The sequence below is a fragment of the Phoxinus phoxinus genome, assembly GCF_949152265.1.
Source record: "Phoxinus phoxinus genome assembly, chromosome: 6".
Classification (NCBI taxonomy): Eukaryota; Metazoa; Chordata; class Actinopteri; order Cypriniformes; family Leuciscidae; genus Phoxinus; species Phoxinus phoxinus.
Window position 1 is genome coordinate 10779297 of NC_136881.1, and position 19266 is coordinate 10798562.

Consider the following 19266-nt stretch of genomic DNA (forward strand, 5'->3'; position numbering starts at 1 on the left):
TTGTATTCATGAAGTCTTTTTTTTATTTTATTTTTTTTATGTTTTAATTTGTTGTTCTGTGTTGTCCTGTGCTTTTTGTTTTATATATTGTGGTGTTTTGTACTGTACTTTGTCTCATCTCAATGTTTTCTTGTGTGTGTTTGTGTCATTTTTGTGACTTTTTATGTCATGTTTTATTCATTTGCATATCAGTGTGTACATGAAAACTGAAATCTCAAGATTGACTGGTTCTACTTTTTTTTTTAAATAACATTAAAGTTTCCTGTGCAATGCATGCCCACTTCTGCATGTTTCATCTGAGGAATATTAAAACAACCATGGCAATGGCACATTTTTATGTAAAAAGACTTAAAATAATATATTATGGCATATAAGATTATAGAACTTTATAGATCTATACAATATATACAGTAATTATATAGATATTCAGTCACTGTGCTTTTATGCTATTTAATCTTTCCCCACCAGCTTTTTTGATCATTTTCATGGCCCCCAGAATATTTCGTTGTATGAATAAATGAACATGCAATATATCAAAAGAAAGAACAGAGTAAAAATATTGTACTCTTTGAGTGCTACAATTAGAAGTTTAAATGAATTTGGAAATAAAATAACAAAGAGATAAAGACTTAACAACAACTCTAGTCACACATTTTTTTGATATCTCAAATATTGTTAATGCATATCCCATAATATACCGGTAGTCATAAATAGCCCATTAGCTGTCAAAGTAGTTCAAATAGCAAATTAATTGGGTTTTGATGTTTGAAGTTTTTTTTTCTTTCAGTTTTGAATGCATTTCTATCATAAAATATAAATGAAGAATACTTTGATGTTACAGTGGACTGGCATGATGATGCAGATAGGAAAGAAGAGACTTTGGCCATAATTGCTGATCTTCTAGGTTTTAGTTGGACAGGTGAGTAGTATGTCAGTACGACATGGTCAGAAAATCAAAACACAACAACAAGTTGCAAATACATAAGTGGTTGTTTCTTTTAGAACTGGCCAAGGAGTTGGAATTCAATGAAGATGAGATTCAGCACGTGCGTGCTGAAAACCCAAATTCATTACAAGAGCAGAGTTATGCCCTTTTGCAGCGCTGGGTAGAGAGAGAAGGAAAGCATGCTACTGGTGAGTCCTGTTCTTATGCAGTCTTATCAGTCAGAATGAAATTCATTCAATGTTATTAAAATGCAAATGCTTAAAATGCATTTTAAATAATAGATTCTGATTATGTCTCAAATTCCACAGAAGATACATTGATTAAAAGAATCACTAAAATAAATCGCATGGACATTGTCCATCTTATTGAGATTCAAATGCACAAGTCAATCCAGGAGCAAACCTCAAGAACATATGCAGAGATTGAAAGGACTTTGGACCACAGTGAAGGTAGGACAATGCAATAAGCACATTCTTGTTTTGCACATGATAACTGCAAGATGTAAACCCTAAAAAAAAGTATTGAATTAAAAGTCTTAGTCTAAAGTCTCAGAGTGTCAAAATGGATGTGTTTGTCTTTTGTAGCTCTCTCCTCAGTCCAAGAGGATGTTGATAGTCTTCGGGTGGTGCGGAGAGTGGAGACTTCGCAAAGGCATCCTCCAGCTGTGTCAGAAGAAGACTTATCTGTGGCCTCTCTCCTTGACATTCCCTCATGGGCTGAAACAATGGGAAACATCCATTCAGAGAGCATTCATGGGGATCTGATGGAGGAACTGGAGATTAACCAGTGAGTGATACACAGAGCTACTTTTTTTAATGACATTTACAGCGATGATTACACTAAGTAAATCAGTCTTCTGGTAGTACACAACCTGGTCATTCACTGTCCTCTCTCAATGTCTCCTAGGGACAGCTTCACCAATCCATGGCTTTGTCAAGAGGTCAAGAAAGAATCTACAAAGGAAGCTGGAGATGAAGAAGTAAGTTCATGGCATTGTGCATTTGATGCATAACCTGTGGGTCATGTCCCAAATGTGTCAACCCTAGTACTGACAAGATACCTTCTTCCACAGGGTCTTAGTTTTCTAGTTGACAAAAAAAAAAAAAGATTGCACAGAACTCTTACTAGTCATTGTGTTGCGAAAGGCTTAAAGGGGACCTATTATCCAAAATTCAGCATGGTGTTTGGACATAAATGTGTGTTGGCAGTGTGTGTACACAACCACTCTACAGTGATAAAAATCCACTCACTCCTTTTTTTTAAATACCCATGAATCATAAGCAGTGTCTCCCAACGACCTGTTTTCAGAATGCGGCTTTAGTGACGTCACTAAAGCCACAGGCCCCGCCCACGAGTGTTGACAGACACTGCCGTTTTAACATAAAACCGCCCTGATCGAGTTCACAACGAGTTGAGAGTTGTACACATCCGTCATTGCTGCACTGATGAGAATGTCTCCCAAGCGTTGTCGGTGTTGTGTAGCTGGATGTATTAATCCACATAGCTCTATCTATTTACTCCCGAAATCTGAGCCGCTGAAGACGAGGTGGATTCATTTTGTTTTTGAAGAAAATGCTCCCTTAGCTCCTTTTTCTGGAGTAAAACTGACACCTCATCTTTTGTGTGATGTACAATTAACTTTATTAAACTCAGTATATTCTGGCCATCATTTGGATGCTACAGCAGGCTTGTATTAATAGTGGACACAAGCAAACTAAACTATACCTGTTCCATCTCCATATACATTCTCGGACTCTGTTGGCATTAATGTCCGACTCCGGGTCGAAATGAACACCGTTACTGAGAGTTTCTGTTTTGATATATTATCATCATTCCGTGAGATGAGATTGTCCTGACAGAGCGCGAGCTCGTGAGGCTCCGCCTGCCCCCTGTGCCGCGCAGCAGCAGCGCATTAGCATTAAAAGGGCACACACTAAAACAGTGCTTTTTTCTGAGTCCCAAAAAGTGACAATTTAAACATGCTGTAAAAAATGATCTGTTGGGTATGTTGAGCTAAAATTTCACATACACACTCTGGGAACATCAGAGACTCATTTTACATCTTGTGAAAAGGGGCATAATAGGTCCCCTTTAAGGAAAGTTCATACAGGAATGTTGTTCCAGGAAGAAACACACTCTACTCAACTGATGATTCTAGACTGCTCTCTCTTGACCTGCCTGAATAGAAATGATTACAGTATGGTTGCATGGATGTGTTTCTAAAATGAACTGATGGTCATTGCATGTTTTGTTTATCACTAGTTGTATATATCCCTTCAATATCATCTATTTTCCCTTGTCACACTTTTCCATACCTCATATAATTTATCCTGTAGGTTTCAGCAGCATCTGAGGAGGAAAATCAAGCTCAGGGTGACCTTTCAGACAGTGAAAATGCTTGTCTCTCTTCATCACCAGTCAGTTTGAAGAGTCAGTCAGAATTCCACCAACAATCAACAAAGGCATCTCAAAATGTCTTTGATTTCAGTCAGGTGTCTATTGTGAGATTTTCATCAGGTGAAAATTCAGTTAATTTGTCATCAGTTGAACCTGGACACACAGTACCTGACCTACTGCAACACACTTCACCAGTGAGTCAAGAGGAAGAAAATCAACTCAAAGAACCAAAATATCAAGATGAAGATTCTTTGTCTCTTGATCAAGTGTCACCTGTATATGAAAAAAGTGATTTAGAAAGCAATGAAAAATCATTAGATGCACACCTATTTGAACCTAATAAAACTTCAAACACCATACAGTCTTCTTCATACCATGAAAGCAAACCATGTGAAGTTGATATGTTGGTTCCTGACAGCAACCAAATACTAGGCCAAAATATTAGTCCTTCACTTTCCCCTCATACTTCTATGAGGGAGGCTGATGAAACTCTCTCACACAGTGTTGAAGTGAATCCAGGGCTCTCAATAGTGACTCCAGATCTCATTAGGGGCTCCCCAGAATCAGATCAGGCCTTTTTTACCCCAGAAAAGCTTAGTGATTTGGATCCAGTTGCTTCATTGCAAAGCCTTAGAGTAGTAGATAAAAATTTAGTTGAATCCTCTCCTACAATTGACTCTGCATCACTGCAGTCACCTACTCATCATGAGATCACAATTTTAAATCAAGAACAATCTGATACAAACAGCTCCCCACAGCAGCCTTCGGAGCCTGAAGTTGATCCTTGGGTAGAACCACAAACTGATTCCTGTGAACAGGAACCATATCTACAACTTTTAGAATCTCCAAAGCAAAAACCAGAAACCTTAGGAGATCATTGTGGTGATCAAGAATATATGTATTGTCCTGATGCGGTAAAAGTAAATACACAATTGGATTTAACCATTGAACCTCCCATAAATGACAGTCATGGCTTTAAGAGAGAATTGTTGTCACAATCTGAGACTGACCCAGACATGTGGATGCCAAGGGAAACTGCACAGCTGAGTGAAATTTCTCCTTTTTGTGGCTCTGACCTCAGTCCACAAACACCAGAAACAGTCATAGATTGTCAACATTTTAACTTCAGGGGAAAGTCTTTTGAACTTGGATCAGCAACTACTAAGAAACCTGTTTCACAGGAGGCAGCGGTGTACAAAAGTTTAAAACGGCCACAGTCTGAATCATTAATCTCTGGTGCAACCCAACAGTCAGAAGAAAAGCATGTTGACCGCTGTCTTTCTGAGTCCTCTGAACCCTTGGTACTCACTCTGAACATGAATCCAGTAGTTGAGAAACCTGTTTCCCAGGAGGCAGGACTAGCTTTGCTTCCATCCCAGGATGGCAGTGACAAGGCCTTACCTTCGATAGATTCCAAACAACTACTGTCAGAAACAGTCATAACTTCTCAACAGTTTGACTTCAAGGAGAAGTCTTCTCAACTTGGATCAGCAACTACTAAGAAACCTGTTTCACAGGAGGCAGTGATGTCCAAAGGTTTAAAACGGCCACAGTCTGAATCATTAAATTCTGGTGCAACCCAACAGTCAGAAGAAAAGCATATTGACCGCTGCCTTTCTGAGTCCTCTGAACCCTTGGTACTCACTCTGAACATGAATCCAGTAGTTGAGAAACCTGTTTCCCAGGAGGCAGGACTAGCTTTGCTTCCATCTCAGGATGGCAGTGACAAGGCCTTACCTTCAATAGATTCCAAACGACTACTGTCAGAAACAGTCATAACTTCTCAACAGTTTGACTTCAAGGAGAAGTCTTCTCAACGTGGATCAGCAACTACTAAGAAACCTGTTTCACAGGAGGCAGTAGTATCCAAAGGTTTAAAACGGCCGCAGTCTGAATCATTAAATTCTGGTGCAACCCAACAGTCAGAAGAAAAGCATATTGACCGCTGTCTTTCTGAGTCCTCTGAACCCTTGGTACTCACTCTGAACATGAATCCAGTAGTTGAGAAACCTGTTTCCCAGGAGGCAGGACTAGCTTTGCTTCCATCTCAGGATGGCAGTGACAAGGCCTTACCTTCAATAGATTCCAAACGACTACTGTCCGAAACAGTCATAACTTCTCAACAGTTTGACTTCAAGGAGAAGTCTTTTCAACTTGGATCACCAACTACTAAGAAACCTGTTTTACAGGAGGCAGTGATGTCCAAAGGTTTAAAACGACCACAGTCTAAATCATTAAATTCTGGTGCAACCCAACAGTCAGAAGAAAAGCATATTGACCACTATCTTTCTGAGTCCTTTGATCCCTTGGTACTCACTCTGAACGTGAATCCAGTAGTTGAGAAACCTGTTTTCCAGGAGGCAGGACTAGCTTTGCTTCCATCCCAGGATGGCAGTGACAAGGCTTTACCTTCGATAGATTCCAAACAACTACTGTCAGAAACAGTCATAACTTCTCAACAGTTTGACTTCAAGGAGAAGTCTTCTCAACGTGGATCAGCAACTACTAAGAAACCTGTTTCACAGGAGGCAGTAGTGTCCAAAGGTTTAAAACGGCCGCAGTCTGAATCATTCATCTCTGGTGCAACCCAACAGTTAGATGAAAAGCGCACTGATCGCTGTCTTTCTGAGTTCTCTGAACCCTTGGTACTCACTCTGAACATGAATCTAGCAGTTGAGAAACCTGTTTCCCAGGAGGCAGTACCAGCTTTACCGCTCTCTCAGGATGGCAGTGACAAGGCCTTACCTTCCAAAGATTCCAAAAGGCTACTGTCAGAAACAATCATAACTTCTCAACAGTTTGACTTCAAGGAGAAGTCTTCTCAACGTGGATCAGCAACTACTAAGAAACCTGTTTCACAGGAGGCAGTAGTGTCCAAAGGTTTAAAACGGCCGCAGTCTGAATCATTCATCTCTGGTGCAACCCAACAGTTAGATGAAAAGCGCACTGATCGCTGTCTTTCTGAGTCCTCTGAACCCTTGGTACTCACTCTGAACATGAATCTAGCAGTTGAGAAACCTGTTTCCCAGGAGGCAGTACCAGCTTTACCGCTCTCTCAGGATGGCAGTGACAAGTCCTTACCTTCCAAAGATTCCAAAAGGCTACTGTCAGAAACAGTCATAACTTCCCAACATTTTGACTTCAGGCAGAAGTCTTCTGAATTTGGATCAACAACTACTAAGAAATCTGTTTCACAGGAGGCTGTGGTGTCCAAAGGTTTAAAACGGCAGCAGTCTGAATCATTCATCTCTGGTGCAACCCAACAGTCAGAAGAAAAGCATATTGACCGCTGTCTTTCTGAGTCCTCTGAACCCTTGCTACTCACTCTGAACATGAATCCATCAGTTGAGAAACCTGTTTCCCAGGAGGCAGTACCAGCTTTACCGCTCTCTCAGGATGGCAGTGACAAGGCCTTACCTTCCAAAGATTCCAAAAGGCTACTGTCAGAAACAGTCGTAACTTCCCAACATTTTGACTTCAGGGAGAAGTCTTCTGAACTTGGATCAGCAACTACTAAGAAACCTGTTTCACAGGAGGCAATGATGTCCAAAGATTTAAAACGGCCACAGTCTGAATCATTGTTCTCCGATGCAACCCAACAGTCAGAAGAAAAGCATATTGTCCGCTGTCTTTCTGAGTCCTCTGAACCCTTGGTACTCACTCTGAACATGAATCCAGCAGTTGAGAAATCTGTTTCCCAGGAGGCAGTACTAGCTTTACTTCCATCCCAGGATGGCAGTGAAAACACCTTACCTTCCAAAGATTCCAAACGACTACTGTCAGAAACAGTCATAGCTTGTCAACATTTTGACTTCAGGGAGAAGTCTTCTGAACTTGGATCAACAACTACTAAGAAACCTGTTTCACAGGAGGCATTGGTGTCCAAAGGTTTAAAACGGCCACAGTCTGAATCATTAATCTCTGATGCAACCCAACAGTCAGAAGAAAACCGTGTTGACCGCTGTCTTTCTGAGTCCTCTGAACCCTTGGTACTCACTCTGAACATGAATCCAGCAGTTGAGAAACCTGTTTCCCAGGAGGCAGGACTAGCTTTACAGCTCTCTCAAGATGGCAGTGACAAGGCCTTACCTTCCAAAGATTCAAAACGACTACTGTCAGAAACAGTCATAACTTCTCAACATTTTGACTTCAGGGAGAAGTCTTCTGAAATTGGATCAGCAACTACTAAGAAACCTGTTTCACAGGAGGCTGTGGAGTCCAATGGTTTAAAAAGGCCGCAGTCTGAATCATTAATCTCTGATGCAACCCAACAGTCAGAAGAAAAGCATATTGACAGCTGTCTTTATGAGTCCTCCGAACCCTTGGTACTCACTCTGAACATGAATCCATCAGTTGAGAAACCTGTTTCCCAGGAGGCAGTACTAGCTTTACTGTTCTCTCAGGATGGCAGTGACAAGGCCTTAACTTCCAAAGATTCCAAACGACAACTGTCAGACTCTGTTATGTCTGGTGCAATATCCCAACAATCAGAGGAAAAACATTCTGACCGTTGTCTCTCTAACTCTTCTGAACCCTTGGTGTTTAACATGAATTTGGTGCTTGAGGAACTTGAAAAAACAGTTCAACCAGAACAGCTATTATCTGATCAACCGGTCAACTCCGATGTGAGTGTTCCGTTAGTTCTTGGTGTATCCCAAGACACATTTACAGGGGAACTACAATCAATGGTTGAAAAAACATTAATGGAGTCGCCTACATCTCAAACTGATCTGAAGGAACATATGGAATTAGAAGCTACTGATGTGCCAAAACCTGCGAACACTGAAAAACCAAAAACCAAAGACTTACTAAGCATTGATCAACAACATGATGACTCTGATCTTGAGGCTTTTTTCGACTGCATACAGACCATTTCAGATTATTCTGAAGCAGAAGACGACAAACCCTTGAAAGGCGCAATGCCACTTAGTAATAAAGTCTTGAGGTCAACTATTCATGAACTACAACAACCAAATGTCAGAAGTGCCTCAGCACTACCATCCCATGAGAGCCCTCGTTGGTCAATCAGGTCATCAGACAGTGACGATTTTGAGGATTCTCTCATCATCCAAGAACCCAATGATGATGCAGAGGAGAAATACTTTTCAAGCCAGAAAAGTCTTGTATCTTCTGCACAATTTCCTCAGGAGCTTCCTCCTCGAGGAGGGGCTGAGTATAATGATGATGATGATGATGATGATGATGATGATGATGATCTGAGGAGGGTAAGCATCCTCAGCATGACATATCCCCCCCCCCCCCCCCCCCCCCCATCCATCTCTGATCTACCCTAATCCATTTCCCGCTTAATGAGTTTGCTGAAGGGATGGTGTTTGGTTTCTTTGAATTAACAATTTCACTAATTAGGAGGATTTTAAACCTGAAAAACTTGATTTTATTCAAACATAGCCTAAATAAAAAAACATGATCATGTCACATTCATACCTTAACACCATCATAATCACTGTCAGCTTGTTCAGATAGTGCTGATGCATGTACTACATTTATGACATTGTAATGTCATATACTAAATATGCAGGATTTTGCAAGCAAGTAATAACTATCTTAATATACATAACAATTAAGAGTATTTTCCATAGATATGTAGAACTAGAACAAATAAGCAACGGATTGCTGAATTTGAAGTGACTTGCTTTCTTACCAGCTAATTGTTTCATACAAGTCTTTTTAAAAATGGTGCATGTTGTGTCAAGTTAAGAATGTTTTGTTGTCCCTTGTCTGGTTTTCTGTTTTTGATTTATTATTATTTTTTAAAGAAATAAAAAACAAGAAAGATTTTGCATATTATTGATATTTGATATTTATTGCCAGGTTCTAATAATGTTTAGTCTTATGCTACTTTTGCAGAGGGGGCAGCATTACATTCATTTGTTAATTGTGTTTATATAAACGTTTTTATGTTTTATATATATCATGTACATTTTAATCTTATACTATTGCATGGTTTTTCATACACGCTGTTTGGTTAGGAGATTGATGATGCATTAGGTGTGCTGTCGGATAGCTCTGATGAGGATGTCCTGACCACCAGAGTGGTGCGAAGAAGAGTAATTATTCAGGTACATCTGTGACTGAGAATTGCCTGGTCTATTTATGACGTTCAGTGTGAAAGCAGAGTTTCTTAACACACTTGGTGTGCAACTTTGGGTGCCAAACTGTTGTGTGCTCGTTTTTCATTTATTTCGGACCCTGACACATTTTAAAATCCTGCATTTTCAGCTGTGACTTAACCTCCCTGCTCCTCAATTGCTGGTAGAAGTTGTCCATTTAAAACTAATAGCCTTGTATGCTTTCCCATATACTATACTGCTGGAGTAGTTGACTCTTGATCATCATAAAATGGACAACTTCTACAGGATGTGTTCTTCTTTCTATATTGGATGAATATTTTCAGCATTATTTCTTTATTATTCCTCTTTTGCTAACCCTAACCTTTACCCAAGCCAGGGCAGCTGTTTCCTTTTATGGCGAACACTGCTTTAGCAGGTGACATGTATTGGTTGTGTCTGGTTTCTTCTACAGGGCGATGATGTTCCAGATATTCCTCCACAGTCGGTAACAGAAGAGCACTACACAGATGCACAGGGAAACTTGGTTGTGAAGAAGGTAAACATCCAAGATTGGCAGTATCCACCTGTTCGTCAGTCCGTCCGTCAGTCTATCTACCTTTTCATCCATCCATCCATGAAAATCTGAGCTTTTTTGTTAATGTACTCTAGATTTTTTAACTTTTAACTTTTATTATAATTTTTTTGTTTTTCTTTGCTTTCATTGTCAATGTAATACTCTGAGGGCAGACAGAATTCAAGAGAAGAGCAAATGATCCAGAAGGATTTTCCATTCAAATGTGTTTATCTCACTCTCTTACCCGCTCAGGTGACCAGGAAGGTCATTCGACGGTGTGTGTCATCTGATGGGGTGGAGACAGAGCAGGTGAGGGTAGAGGGCTCCGCTCAACAGCCCGTCAATGTGGCGCTGGGGGACGGATATTCGAAAGTAATGAAGAGGACAGTACTGAAGAGCGAAGGACATCAGACAGAGGTGTGTGATGCTGCCACCCATCATGAGATACAAGATGGATAAATAAAAGGCTTACTTACATTTAAAGACATCTGCTGTATTAAAGATGTGTCTTTTGTTTAATTTCAGGTAACTTTCCATGAGCAAGACGGCATGTCAGCTTCGGGGGACTCTGTTGTAGGTCAAGAGGTCAGACAGGTGGTCCAAACGACAGTGGTACATGGAGAACAGCTGGAAAAGCATCAGGGGGATCCTTTCCTCGCCACAGACCTGCCCTCTGCCCGGGATGACTTCACCCAGGTAAGCTGCTAAACACAGCAGTCATTCCTGACATCTTTACAACATCAGATTTTTATGCTTAGCATTATTTTAAGGGAATGATTCCAAACTTACACTGTCTCAACTGTCTCAAGATTTTGCCTGTAATATATTTTTTTTTTTCAAAAGTTCTATGAAAGTTTTTTTTCCCGTTTGCCAGCTTATATATATACTGTATATACCGTATATATATATTTTAAATCTGACTGACATAAATCATTATTTTTTAATCAATCAATCAATCAATCAATACAATTTTGTGTAAAAATGTGCTGGCTTTTGACAGTTAATAATAATACTAATAATAATGAGTCATGATATAAAAATATATTTTACTGCAGATACCGGTACATTATTCCCTGCCATTGTAGGTCATCCAGGTACTCCACCCATACAGAAAATTCACATTCTGTACAGTTGTAAATACTGCAGAAATAATTCTGTTAATATGTCATTTTGAACTATGCCATAAACATTTAAGGCATTCTCTGCTAACAGTCCAACATACCCAAATAGTTAGTCCATCATGTTTCTTTCTCATTAGGGTTCATTTAGTGTTAATGTAGTGTGTGCCTCATTCCCTCAGGCTCTAAGCTACTTTGGAGGTTTTAGGAAGGTGCAGATCCCTCGAGTGGTAGAGCAGGAAATACTGCAGCCTGATGGATCTGTGATCAGGAGGTTTGAGAGACGGGCATGGCGTTTGTGTGCATACTAGTTTGAAAGTGTGTGTGTGTGTGTGTGGGGAAGGTGTGGGCATTATTAAAAATGTTTGGGTCAGTAAGATCTTAGAAAACATATATAGATATATAACTTAATTCAATTTTAATATATTTTTTTAAATAATTGATTCCTGTGATGGCGAAACAAAATTTCCAGCAGCAATTATTCCAGAACTTAATGTCATAATAATCCCTCTGATATGGAAATCAATCCAAATATCTGTTTTGGTGCTCAAGAAACATTTGTCATTATTATTATCATAGTTGAAAAAGGTTGTGCTGCTTAATCATTTTGTGGAAACTTTAAAAGAAATGAAAAATTAAAAGAACAACATTTAGCTGTAACAATGTGAAATTAAATTTGTAACAATATGAAAGTATTTAGTCACTTTTGATCAATTAAATCCATTCTTGCTTAATAAAAGTAACAATTTTACTGACCCCAAACTTTTTAACGGTAGTGTATTGTAAAAGTCATGCAAATGTTCTATAGAGACTGAGTTGAGAATTTCTATATTCGCCGCCAGTGTGTTTATTTGTTAACAAAGCATTTCTTTACGTCTTTAGTTCTCTAATAAAAGTTTTTACCCTGATTTTACACAAAAGTACTATTGGATTTCCATGTTTTTCCACTTTTATCTTTAACATGGACCTAAAACACCAGTTTCTGCAGTGTAAAACCCTGATCGATCTTTCTTTCTTATGTACAGGACGAGGATGCAGAAGTCTAGAACCCAAAGGAGGTCAGTAGTGAGGGATGCTGGGGGACAGAAGCGCGTGTGTGTGGACCAGACAGACGATCGATCTGAGCCACATGACAACCTACAGCATCACCTCCATCACCTCATTCACCACTACTGTGCCCAAAATGACTGAGAGGAAGAGAGGGAGGAAGCTGAAGAGAAGTCAGAGTGATGGTTTCCCTACCTTCATTTTCCTCTCCCAATCTCCATCGCTCCTCTCTTTGAGCCTGTCCTCCTAACCACTCCTATGCACCACGCTCATGCAATCCCAGAGTGCACTTCACTCCTGCCGCTTCCAGTCTTCCTGTCCAGTCAAACTGGATGTTTGCCCAGTTTAAATCAACGGACAATATTTTCTCGCTCCTTGTTTTCCCCAGTTCACCACGAGTGTTCATCTGTTTGTCTTTCATTGTGACCAAAGGGTGTTCTTTCCTGTCCTTTGCTTTTTAAACCCCTCAGTTATGAATACAAATACACTCACGCACAAAAAAAAAAAAAAAGAAAAGAAATCACAATAACCAAAATGTTTTTATCAAAACAGAAAAAAAAAGTCCTGGTCGTTCATTCTCGGAACATTTTAAGCTCGAACTAACAGAACCTGTGCTGCACTGCCTACCACGACTATTGAATATCATTGCATTATATCGCCACATCATGACATGCTGTTTTAATCTCAACGGTTGAGATGTCTGAAAACTTCTTGCCTTCTTTATCAGCTGTTGGGGTATTGTGTGTCTGTGTATTCTGTCCATGGAGAGTATATATAATATGCATTTTTAAAATGACAGTAGATCACATTAGCCACCTGTAAGGATATTAGCGCAGGCATGCTTAGCTAGCAGCAGACACTTACTGTATTAATAACACTCTTTCTATGGTTAGATGACTGTCATTTTCTGCCTCACCCCTCTCTTTGTGTCTGTGATCTGTAGCAATTCTAGTCTTCTTCATCATCACTGGAGTTTAATCATTTCAGTACAGCTTTTTTTGTTATAATAGATCACATTAACACACACTTTATGATTTTAAAATTACTTTGACAAGCGTTTCAAGAGGGACTCAGAAAGCAAAGGTGAAATCAATTTGAAATGATTGGTTAAATGTTACACATATGATTCTATTTTTAAACTTTCCATCGGAATTTATTCTTTTCTTTGAGTGTGTGTGTGTGGTTGAGTGTGTGTGAAAACGCAAATGTGGAATTTTATTTTCAAAGTATATTAATTTTTTCTGTACATAATGCTCAATATCAGTATGTGTCAGGGAATTTGCTCTGAGGTATTTATGATTGGTAAATATGTTATTGGTTTCAGAAGTGGATGTATGTTTTCAAAAAGAACGTTTTATTTTGATGTATTACATTTATATACTTTGTGCGTCATGAAACGGGTGCAACCGAGTGAATATTCCTTTTGATTCGCCAAATCACAGGTTAGCTTAAGTCGAGACCACTGGGAAGAAGAGTGTACCATGAGATATTCGAATTACTTTTCCTTTTTAACTGCAGATTAATACAGCTGTGTTAGCAGAGGTTGTTTTTTAATGCTGATCTGAGGCCAGCTGTCCTTTGTTCCCCTTTGGATTTGGGTTTGGGAAAACTGGCCCTGGAACAGCATTAAAAGTCATCCTCTAATCAAAGTTGAACACTGCTACTACTTTCACTGTGACTGGCCCACGTTTGATTTACTGAATCCGCATTCTATGTCTGTGGAGATAAAAATATGCATATATATATATATGGTACATAAATATCTATCCTAAAAGGCATGTATTAGTTTACTATACGACTTTTAAAAAAGACATTTAAACACTATACCATGGCTGCAGTGTGTGTATATGGCTGAAAGAGAATAAAAGTGTACAAGTGTCATAACTTTCATGTCCTGGTTATTTTCTGGTTGTGTGTGGAGAGAAATCTGACACGTGACATCAAACATACAGTACATATCACATCTTTATTGTAGTTTTCATTAAATATGTTGATTTGCTAGCGCCACCATGGCAACAAATTATGTAGTTCACATCCTCATATTGGCGTCGAGGTTTTGTAAGTATCAGCAGAGGAAATGTCTTTAAGAAGAGAAAAAGATACATGGAGAAAATGGAAATGATGGTGTTGGCATAGTCCAGTTAGTGGTGAGGTTTTTTCCTCAAGGAAGACCGTTCCATTCCGACATCACCCTCTATGACAGATCATCTTCCGATTGAGTGGCTCAAAGACACAAAGTCGCCACTAAGGGCAGTGTGCATGCTTGTAAATCAGGCTCAGCTCACTTTCGCTGCTCTTGCTATGGGCGAAAATAATGTCGGGATAAATAAAATTCACAAATGTGTGAAAATGATACATGTCGTTTCTCATAAGCTACTTATATTTATCTTTTCTCATACAGCCATGATATAAAGTCAAAGGATATTTTCACAGCCACTCAGTATAGGAAAAATTAAGCTACATAGATCTGAAGGGAGGGTGATACTTCTAGATATGTTAGTTCATGACGATGATATTCGCTATCATCATTACTGTATCAAATCCTTATGATATTGATAGAAATAAAACACAATTTGATAAGGAAACCATGAATTACACAACATAAACTAAGAAAAAAAGACAGCATGGTCGTTAAAAAAAATAGTCCTCCATGCATTTGTCCAATGCTTGTCAGTTTGATGTATCATATATGCTACATTCTCATTGATATCGTTTTTTTTCTCATATTCTATGACATAAAGATAAACATACAGTCCATATTAGTATTCTGCAGTTCTCTTAAATCAAGTAAAGTAAATCAGAATCTTTAAGGAGCCAAACATTGTAAGCTAGCGAATATAAACAAAGCTTTTTGACAGCGGTTACTAAAATCTTTTTAATTTTGCTGTAAGCCAGAATTTAATGTACGTATTTTTAAAAGTTTCTTAAAGTTTTTTTTTTTTTTTTTTAGTTTTTTTTTTTTATAATTTTTTATCTGAACGATCACGACATATGTACATCACCAGAACAATAGCAAGCTCAATATTAACATTCTTATCTTTCAAAATTTGATATATTGCACACACATAAATAGACATAAAAATACAGTACAGACTTGGGGAAAGGTGATTCTCTTTACATATCTATACATTTAAAATGCATACCAAAACAGCTTAAAAAAAAGAAACGGAAAATAAAATTTTAAAAATACACTCCTTTTAATAATGTCCATATATGCGAATGGCCCACGGGTTCTGGTGTAGGTGATGACCTTTAGCAAAATGCTTGAACTCTCTGGTCCATGTGTGAAAACATGTAAACCACCCTCAAGGGGGAAGGGGAAGGGGAGGGGTGTGGTTGTTGGAAAGGAGGTGTGGCTTAGGAGACACACCTCCAGTTTGACTGACAGATGGTTGGGTTTTTGCTGATGGTTTCTCCTCAGTTGGGAAATATTGAAGCTTAATATGCCATTAACTACAAAAATACACACAGACAAACACACATCAGCAAAACCTAGAAATAAGCATAACATTAAATTAGTATTATCAAATTCCACTAAATTATGAATTCATGTTTCTGACTGATATATTTTCATGTAGCTTAATAATAACAGGTCATTCTTAGGTCGTTAGTTCTGCATTTGTGTCCCGGTTATACTAGCATTCAAAAGTCTGAGGTCGGTAAGATTTTATGTTTTTGAGGGAAGTCTCTTCTGCTCACCCAGGCTGCATATTTGATAAAAAAAATATATAGTAAAAACAGAAATACTAATTTAAAATAACTGTTTTATATTTGAATATATTTTAAAATATATGTTCAGAAGTCATTAATCCAGCATCACATGATCCTTCAGAAATCATTCTAATATGCTGATTTAGTGCTCAAGAAACAACTCTGAATATTATCAATTGAAAACAGTTGTGCTGCTTAATGATTTTGTGGAAATCGTGATACTTTTTTTCAGGATGATAATAATTTCAAAATAAAAGCATTTATTTAAAATTACTGCTGTCAAACCGATTAATCGCGATTAATCACATCTAAAATAAGGTTGTAAATATTATATTCATATAATTCACTTCTTGACCGGAAAACATTCAGATACTCTTTAATACTGAAAGCACTCTTTGTTTATTGCTTGTAATATGTTTATTTGTTCCTCTTTATTATTTACTATTTGCTTTTATGTTTTGAAGCTATCTTAGTTTACATATTTACAATTCTTAACATACAATTGTTTTAATTAAATTGTTTCATTTGTAATCATTAAAAAACAAATTGCTTATAAATACATGTTTTTCAAGTCAGTAAACTGATTAATTAAGAAAAAAGTAGATTAAGAATAGTTTTGGAATCAGACCGTGACTCCCAGAATCGGAAATGGATCGGATTGTGAGGTGTCTAAAGATTCCCACCCCTAAAATATATATATATATATATATACAGTATATACACAAACTTTTATGTTAGATGCGATTAATCGCAATTAATCGATTTGATAGCACTATTTAAAATAGAAGTCTTATGTAACATTATGAATGTCTTTACTGTCACTTACAGACAGTATGATTAACTAAATTAGAATGACCCTTTTGCGATCAATATCATCATCATCTAAACTAAACAGTAGAAACGCTCTAAAAGTCTTACTTGATGGGCACACTTGGGGCTCCAGAGCGATGGAAGTGTATGTTCAGCCACTTGCCATCTCGACGGTGCCAGACGCGGGTCTCCTCTGACTGCATGGTGCGGGGCATCCCACTGACATCCATGTACTGGGTCAGGCGGATGTACGCGATACATGCCGCATCCTCCCCGATCAGGTGCACATGGGGGTTCAGCAGGATAGTGTGTACAGGCTTATTACCTTTGGACAGAGCTAAAAGATAATACGGGGATCAAAATGCCGATGTAAAAATTCTAGATATGGTTTGCAAGCGTGAAAAGATATTAGTCTAAATACCGTTCTCAAAGTAGAACCTGTGGAAGTCATGTCCCTCCACCAGGTTTCCCAAAGCTTCCGGCTCAAAGGAAGTAAGACCAGGATCGCAAATCTTTCTGTGAGAAAAAGAGCAGAAAGTAAAGCTAAAAGTCTCCCTTTATGGGCACACTTTGGCACAAAAGCACCTGGAACGTGAATAAATGTGAACGTATAGTCGCTGATATAATCTGAATTTCCCTCTGATCTCCAATCTGCCAATCAAAAGCTGTAATTAAGTGAGGCTTGGTTCTAATTAAAGACGGAGCACCTGCTGTGAAAAGGTGACCATTAAATATAATCTCAGTAGTCAAGAGAATATAAAGCAATGCATTAGGGGTTTGTGTGTTCACTCACGCGTAAGCCTCAAAGTCACCGTTGTTGATGGATTCAATCAGCTGTTCGGTCACCTTTATGATCTCCTGCTTTCGAGCTGAAACACAAATGTCTAGCGTGTGAGTCAGACATGCCCACGGCACAAACATCGACATTATTAAATCAACATCTCATCTCATTTCAAAACTTGACTGAATTTTTGCAATCCACAAAATGCAAACCTTTGTTTAGAAAGCACCAGAAACAAATTTACAGTGAACCTTTATAGCTTCTGTCTTTTCAGTTATTAGTTGGCTTCAGGGCTGGGCGATATATTGAATATTTGCAATGAATGTATCGTAATGACTTTAATATGCTTTTTATTTGGCCATTAAAAAAAAATTATGTGATTAGACACGTTTCACAATTCTTTTTTGTCTGACAATTCATGAATATGAGAGTGTTTTAACCGTGTCTCTGATTTAAACTGTTGATTTTGATAAGTTTGATCACATCAAACTGACCATCAATCGGACACGTTCATGAAGGTCCGTCATTGCATTGATGATGCATTTAAATATAAAATAAACACTTTTTCTTTTGTTCATTAAGTGAAAAACCTGCTATGATTAATAAAAAAAAGCCATATCAGAGCAAATACTGTACATAAATATCAAGATATATGCCGAGTATAACAAAATGCATTTTTTTTTGTATTGTTTTAGTTATTTATATCGCCCAGCCCTAAGTGGCTTTATACAGAGAAGTTGTGTGAATTTTATGTCTATGTACAATCTGTTCTGTTTACTGTATTATTAAAAAGAGGCAATTTTGACACTCGATAAACAAAGGGCACCCAAAGGAAAGCGTATTCCAGAACTCTACCATGTTCTACGATGAGTTTCAGAATGAGCAGTGTTTACTGATAGAAAATCACAGGCAACACTTTCATTCAAAGTATTAAAGTTTACAATTACCTTTATTGATAACTTGGCAAGCTAAGGGACAGCAAAAAGATGGCTCATAATTGGTCAAAAAGGCAATTTCTTATGAAAGCACCAAATAAAACTATTGCAATGCATCTACGTCTACTGATGATGACATAATAACTCCAGCCCACCGGGCAAAAAGACGTTAAATGTACTTTGTACTTTTAATATTTAACAGTTCATTTAATGTGAAATATTAATTATATCATTCTCCAGCACTGATTTTATGGTTTCTGCAAATTAATAGATGGAAAGAAAAAAAAGGAATGGATACGTCTTCTAGCTGATGTCTTTCGCCCGGAAGGCACTGAATGACAAATGAGATGGAAAAGGGTTTGCGGCTTTCAAATGAGAAAAAGAGGACTTTACTTTTCTTCAGAAAAGCATTCCGTCTAATGCTTGTTCTCTCCAACAATGGACATGCTTTGTAACATGGGGCCTTCAACCTTTTTTCAATATCATTTTCATTATTCAGCATAATGCCACTATTAGCATATGTGGAAACACCATTCTCTTCTGTGTTTCATAAGATATCAAAATGTTTTTTTTTTGTCGAAAAATAAATAGCGATTAAAGAATCAGGGCTGTCAATTGTAAATTGTGTTCATTTAGTGCGATTTATTCGAGTATTAAAAATTTATTAATCCACTTTCTGAACTGTCTTTCACAGTAATATATTTGAATTAGCTTAATTTGGGGGTTTTCTCAGAAAAATGAATTATTATGATTAACTGGATTAATGAGCATATTATTTTAAATCTATTCACAGCCCTAAAAAATACAAACAAATTTTTTTTTCATCATGTGAAACACAGACTCTAGACAAAATGCATTTTGTCATATGGTCATGTC

At 37.9% G+C, this 19266-nt stretch overlaps 2 protein-coding genes across 11 annotated transcripts in view; one reads left to right on the forward strand and one right to left on the reverse strand.

Moving 5' to 3' along the window:
• Window positions 1-14029, forward strand: part of ank2a (ankyrin 2a, neuronal) — a 39222-nt gene extending 25193 nt beyond the window's left edge. For both annotated transcript variants that reach the window (XM_079614873.1, XM_079614874.1), the window contains 12 exons: window positions 842-919; window positions 1003-1134; window positions 1255-1395; window positions 1531-1732; window positions 1853-1925; window positions 3283-8568; window positions 9334-9423; window positions 9887-9970; window positions 10241-10405; window positions 10514-10684; window positions 11289-11380; window positions 12132-14029. In XM_079614873.1, the coding sequence (XP_079470999.1) occupies window positions 842-919; window positions 1003-1134; window positions 1255-1395; window positions 1531-1732; window positions 1853-1925; window positions 3283-8568; window positions 9334-9423; window positions 9887-9970; window positions 10241-10405; window positions 10514-10684; window positions 11289-11380; window positions 12132-12297 (6680 nt within the window). In that variant the 3' untranslated portion in view covers window positions 12298-14029. The remainder of the gene's footprint in view (window positions 1-841; window positions 920-1002; window positions 1135-1254; window positions 1396-1530; window positions 1733-1852; window positions 1926-3282; window positions 8569-9333; window positions 9424-9886; window positions 9971-10240; window positions 10406-10513; window positions 10685-11288; window positions 11381-12131) is intronic.
• A 73-nt stretch (window positions 14030-14102) lies between these two features.
• Window positions 14103-19266, reverse strand: part of camk2d2 (calcium/calmodulin-dependent protein kinase (CaM kinase) II delta 2) — a 44662-nt gene continuing 39498 nt past the window's right edge. For 3 of the 9 annotated variants that reach the window (XM_079616392.1, XM_079616395.1, XM_079616393.1), the window contains 5 exons: window positions 18403-18423; window positions 17468-17543; window positions 17096-17190; window positions 16783-17011; window positions 15126-15606 (listed from right to left, as the gene is read on the reverse strand). In XM_079616392.1, the coding sequence (XP_079472518.1) occupies window positions 15603-15606; window positions 16783-17011; window positions 17096-17190; window positions 17468-17543; window positions 18403-18423 (425 nt within the window). In that variant the 3' untranslated portion in view covers window positions 15126-15602. Of the gene's footprint in view, window positions 15646-16782; window positions 17012-17095; window positions 17191-17467; window positions 17544-18402; window positions 18424-19266 lie in introns of all 9 variants that reach the window. The other 6 variants (XM_079616391.1, XM_079616389.1, XM_079616390.1 and 3 more) reach the window with 4 other exon arrangements.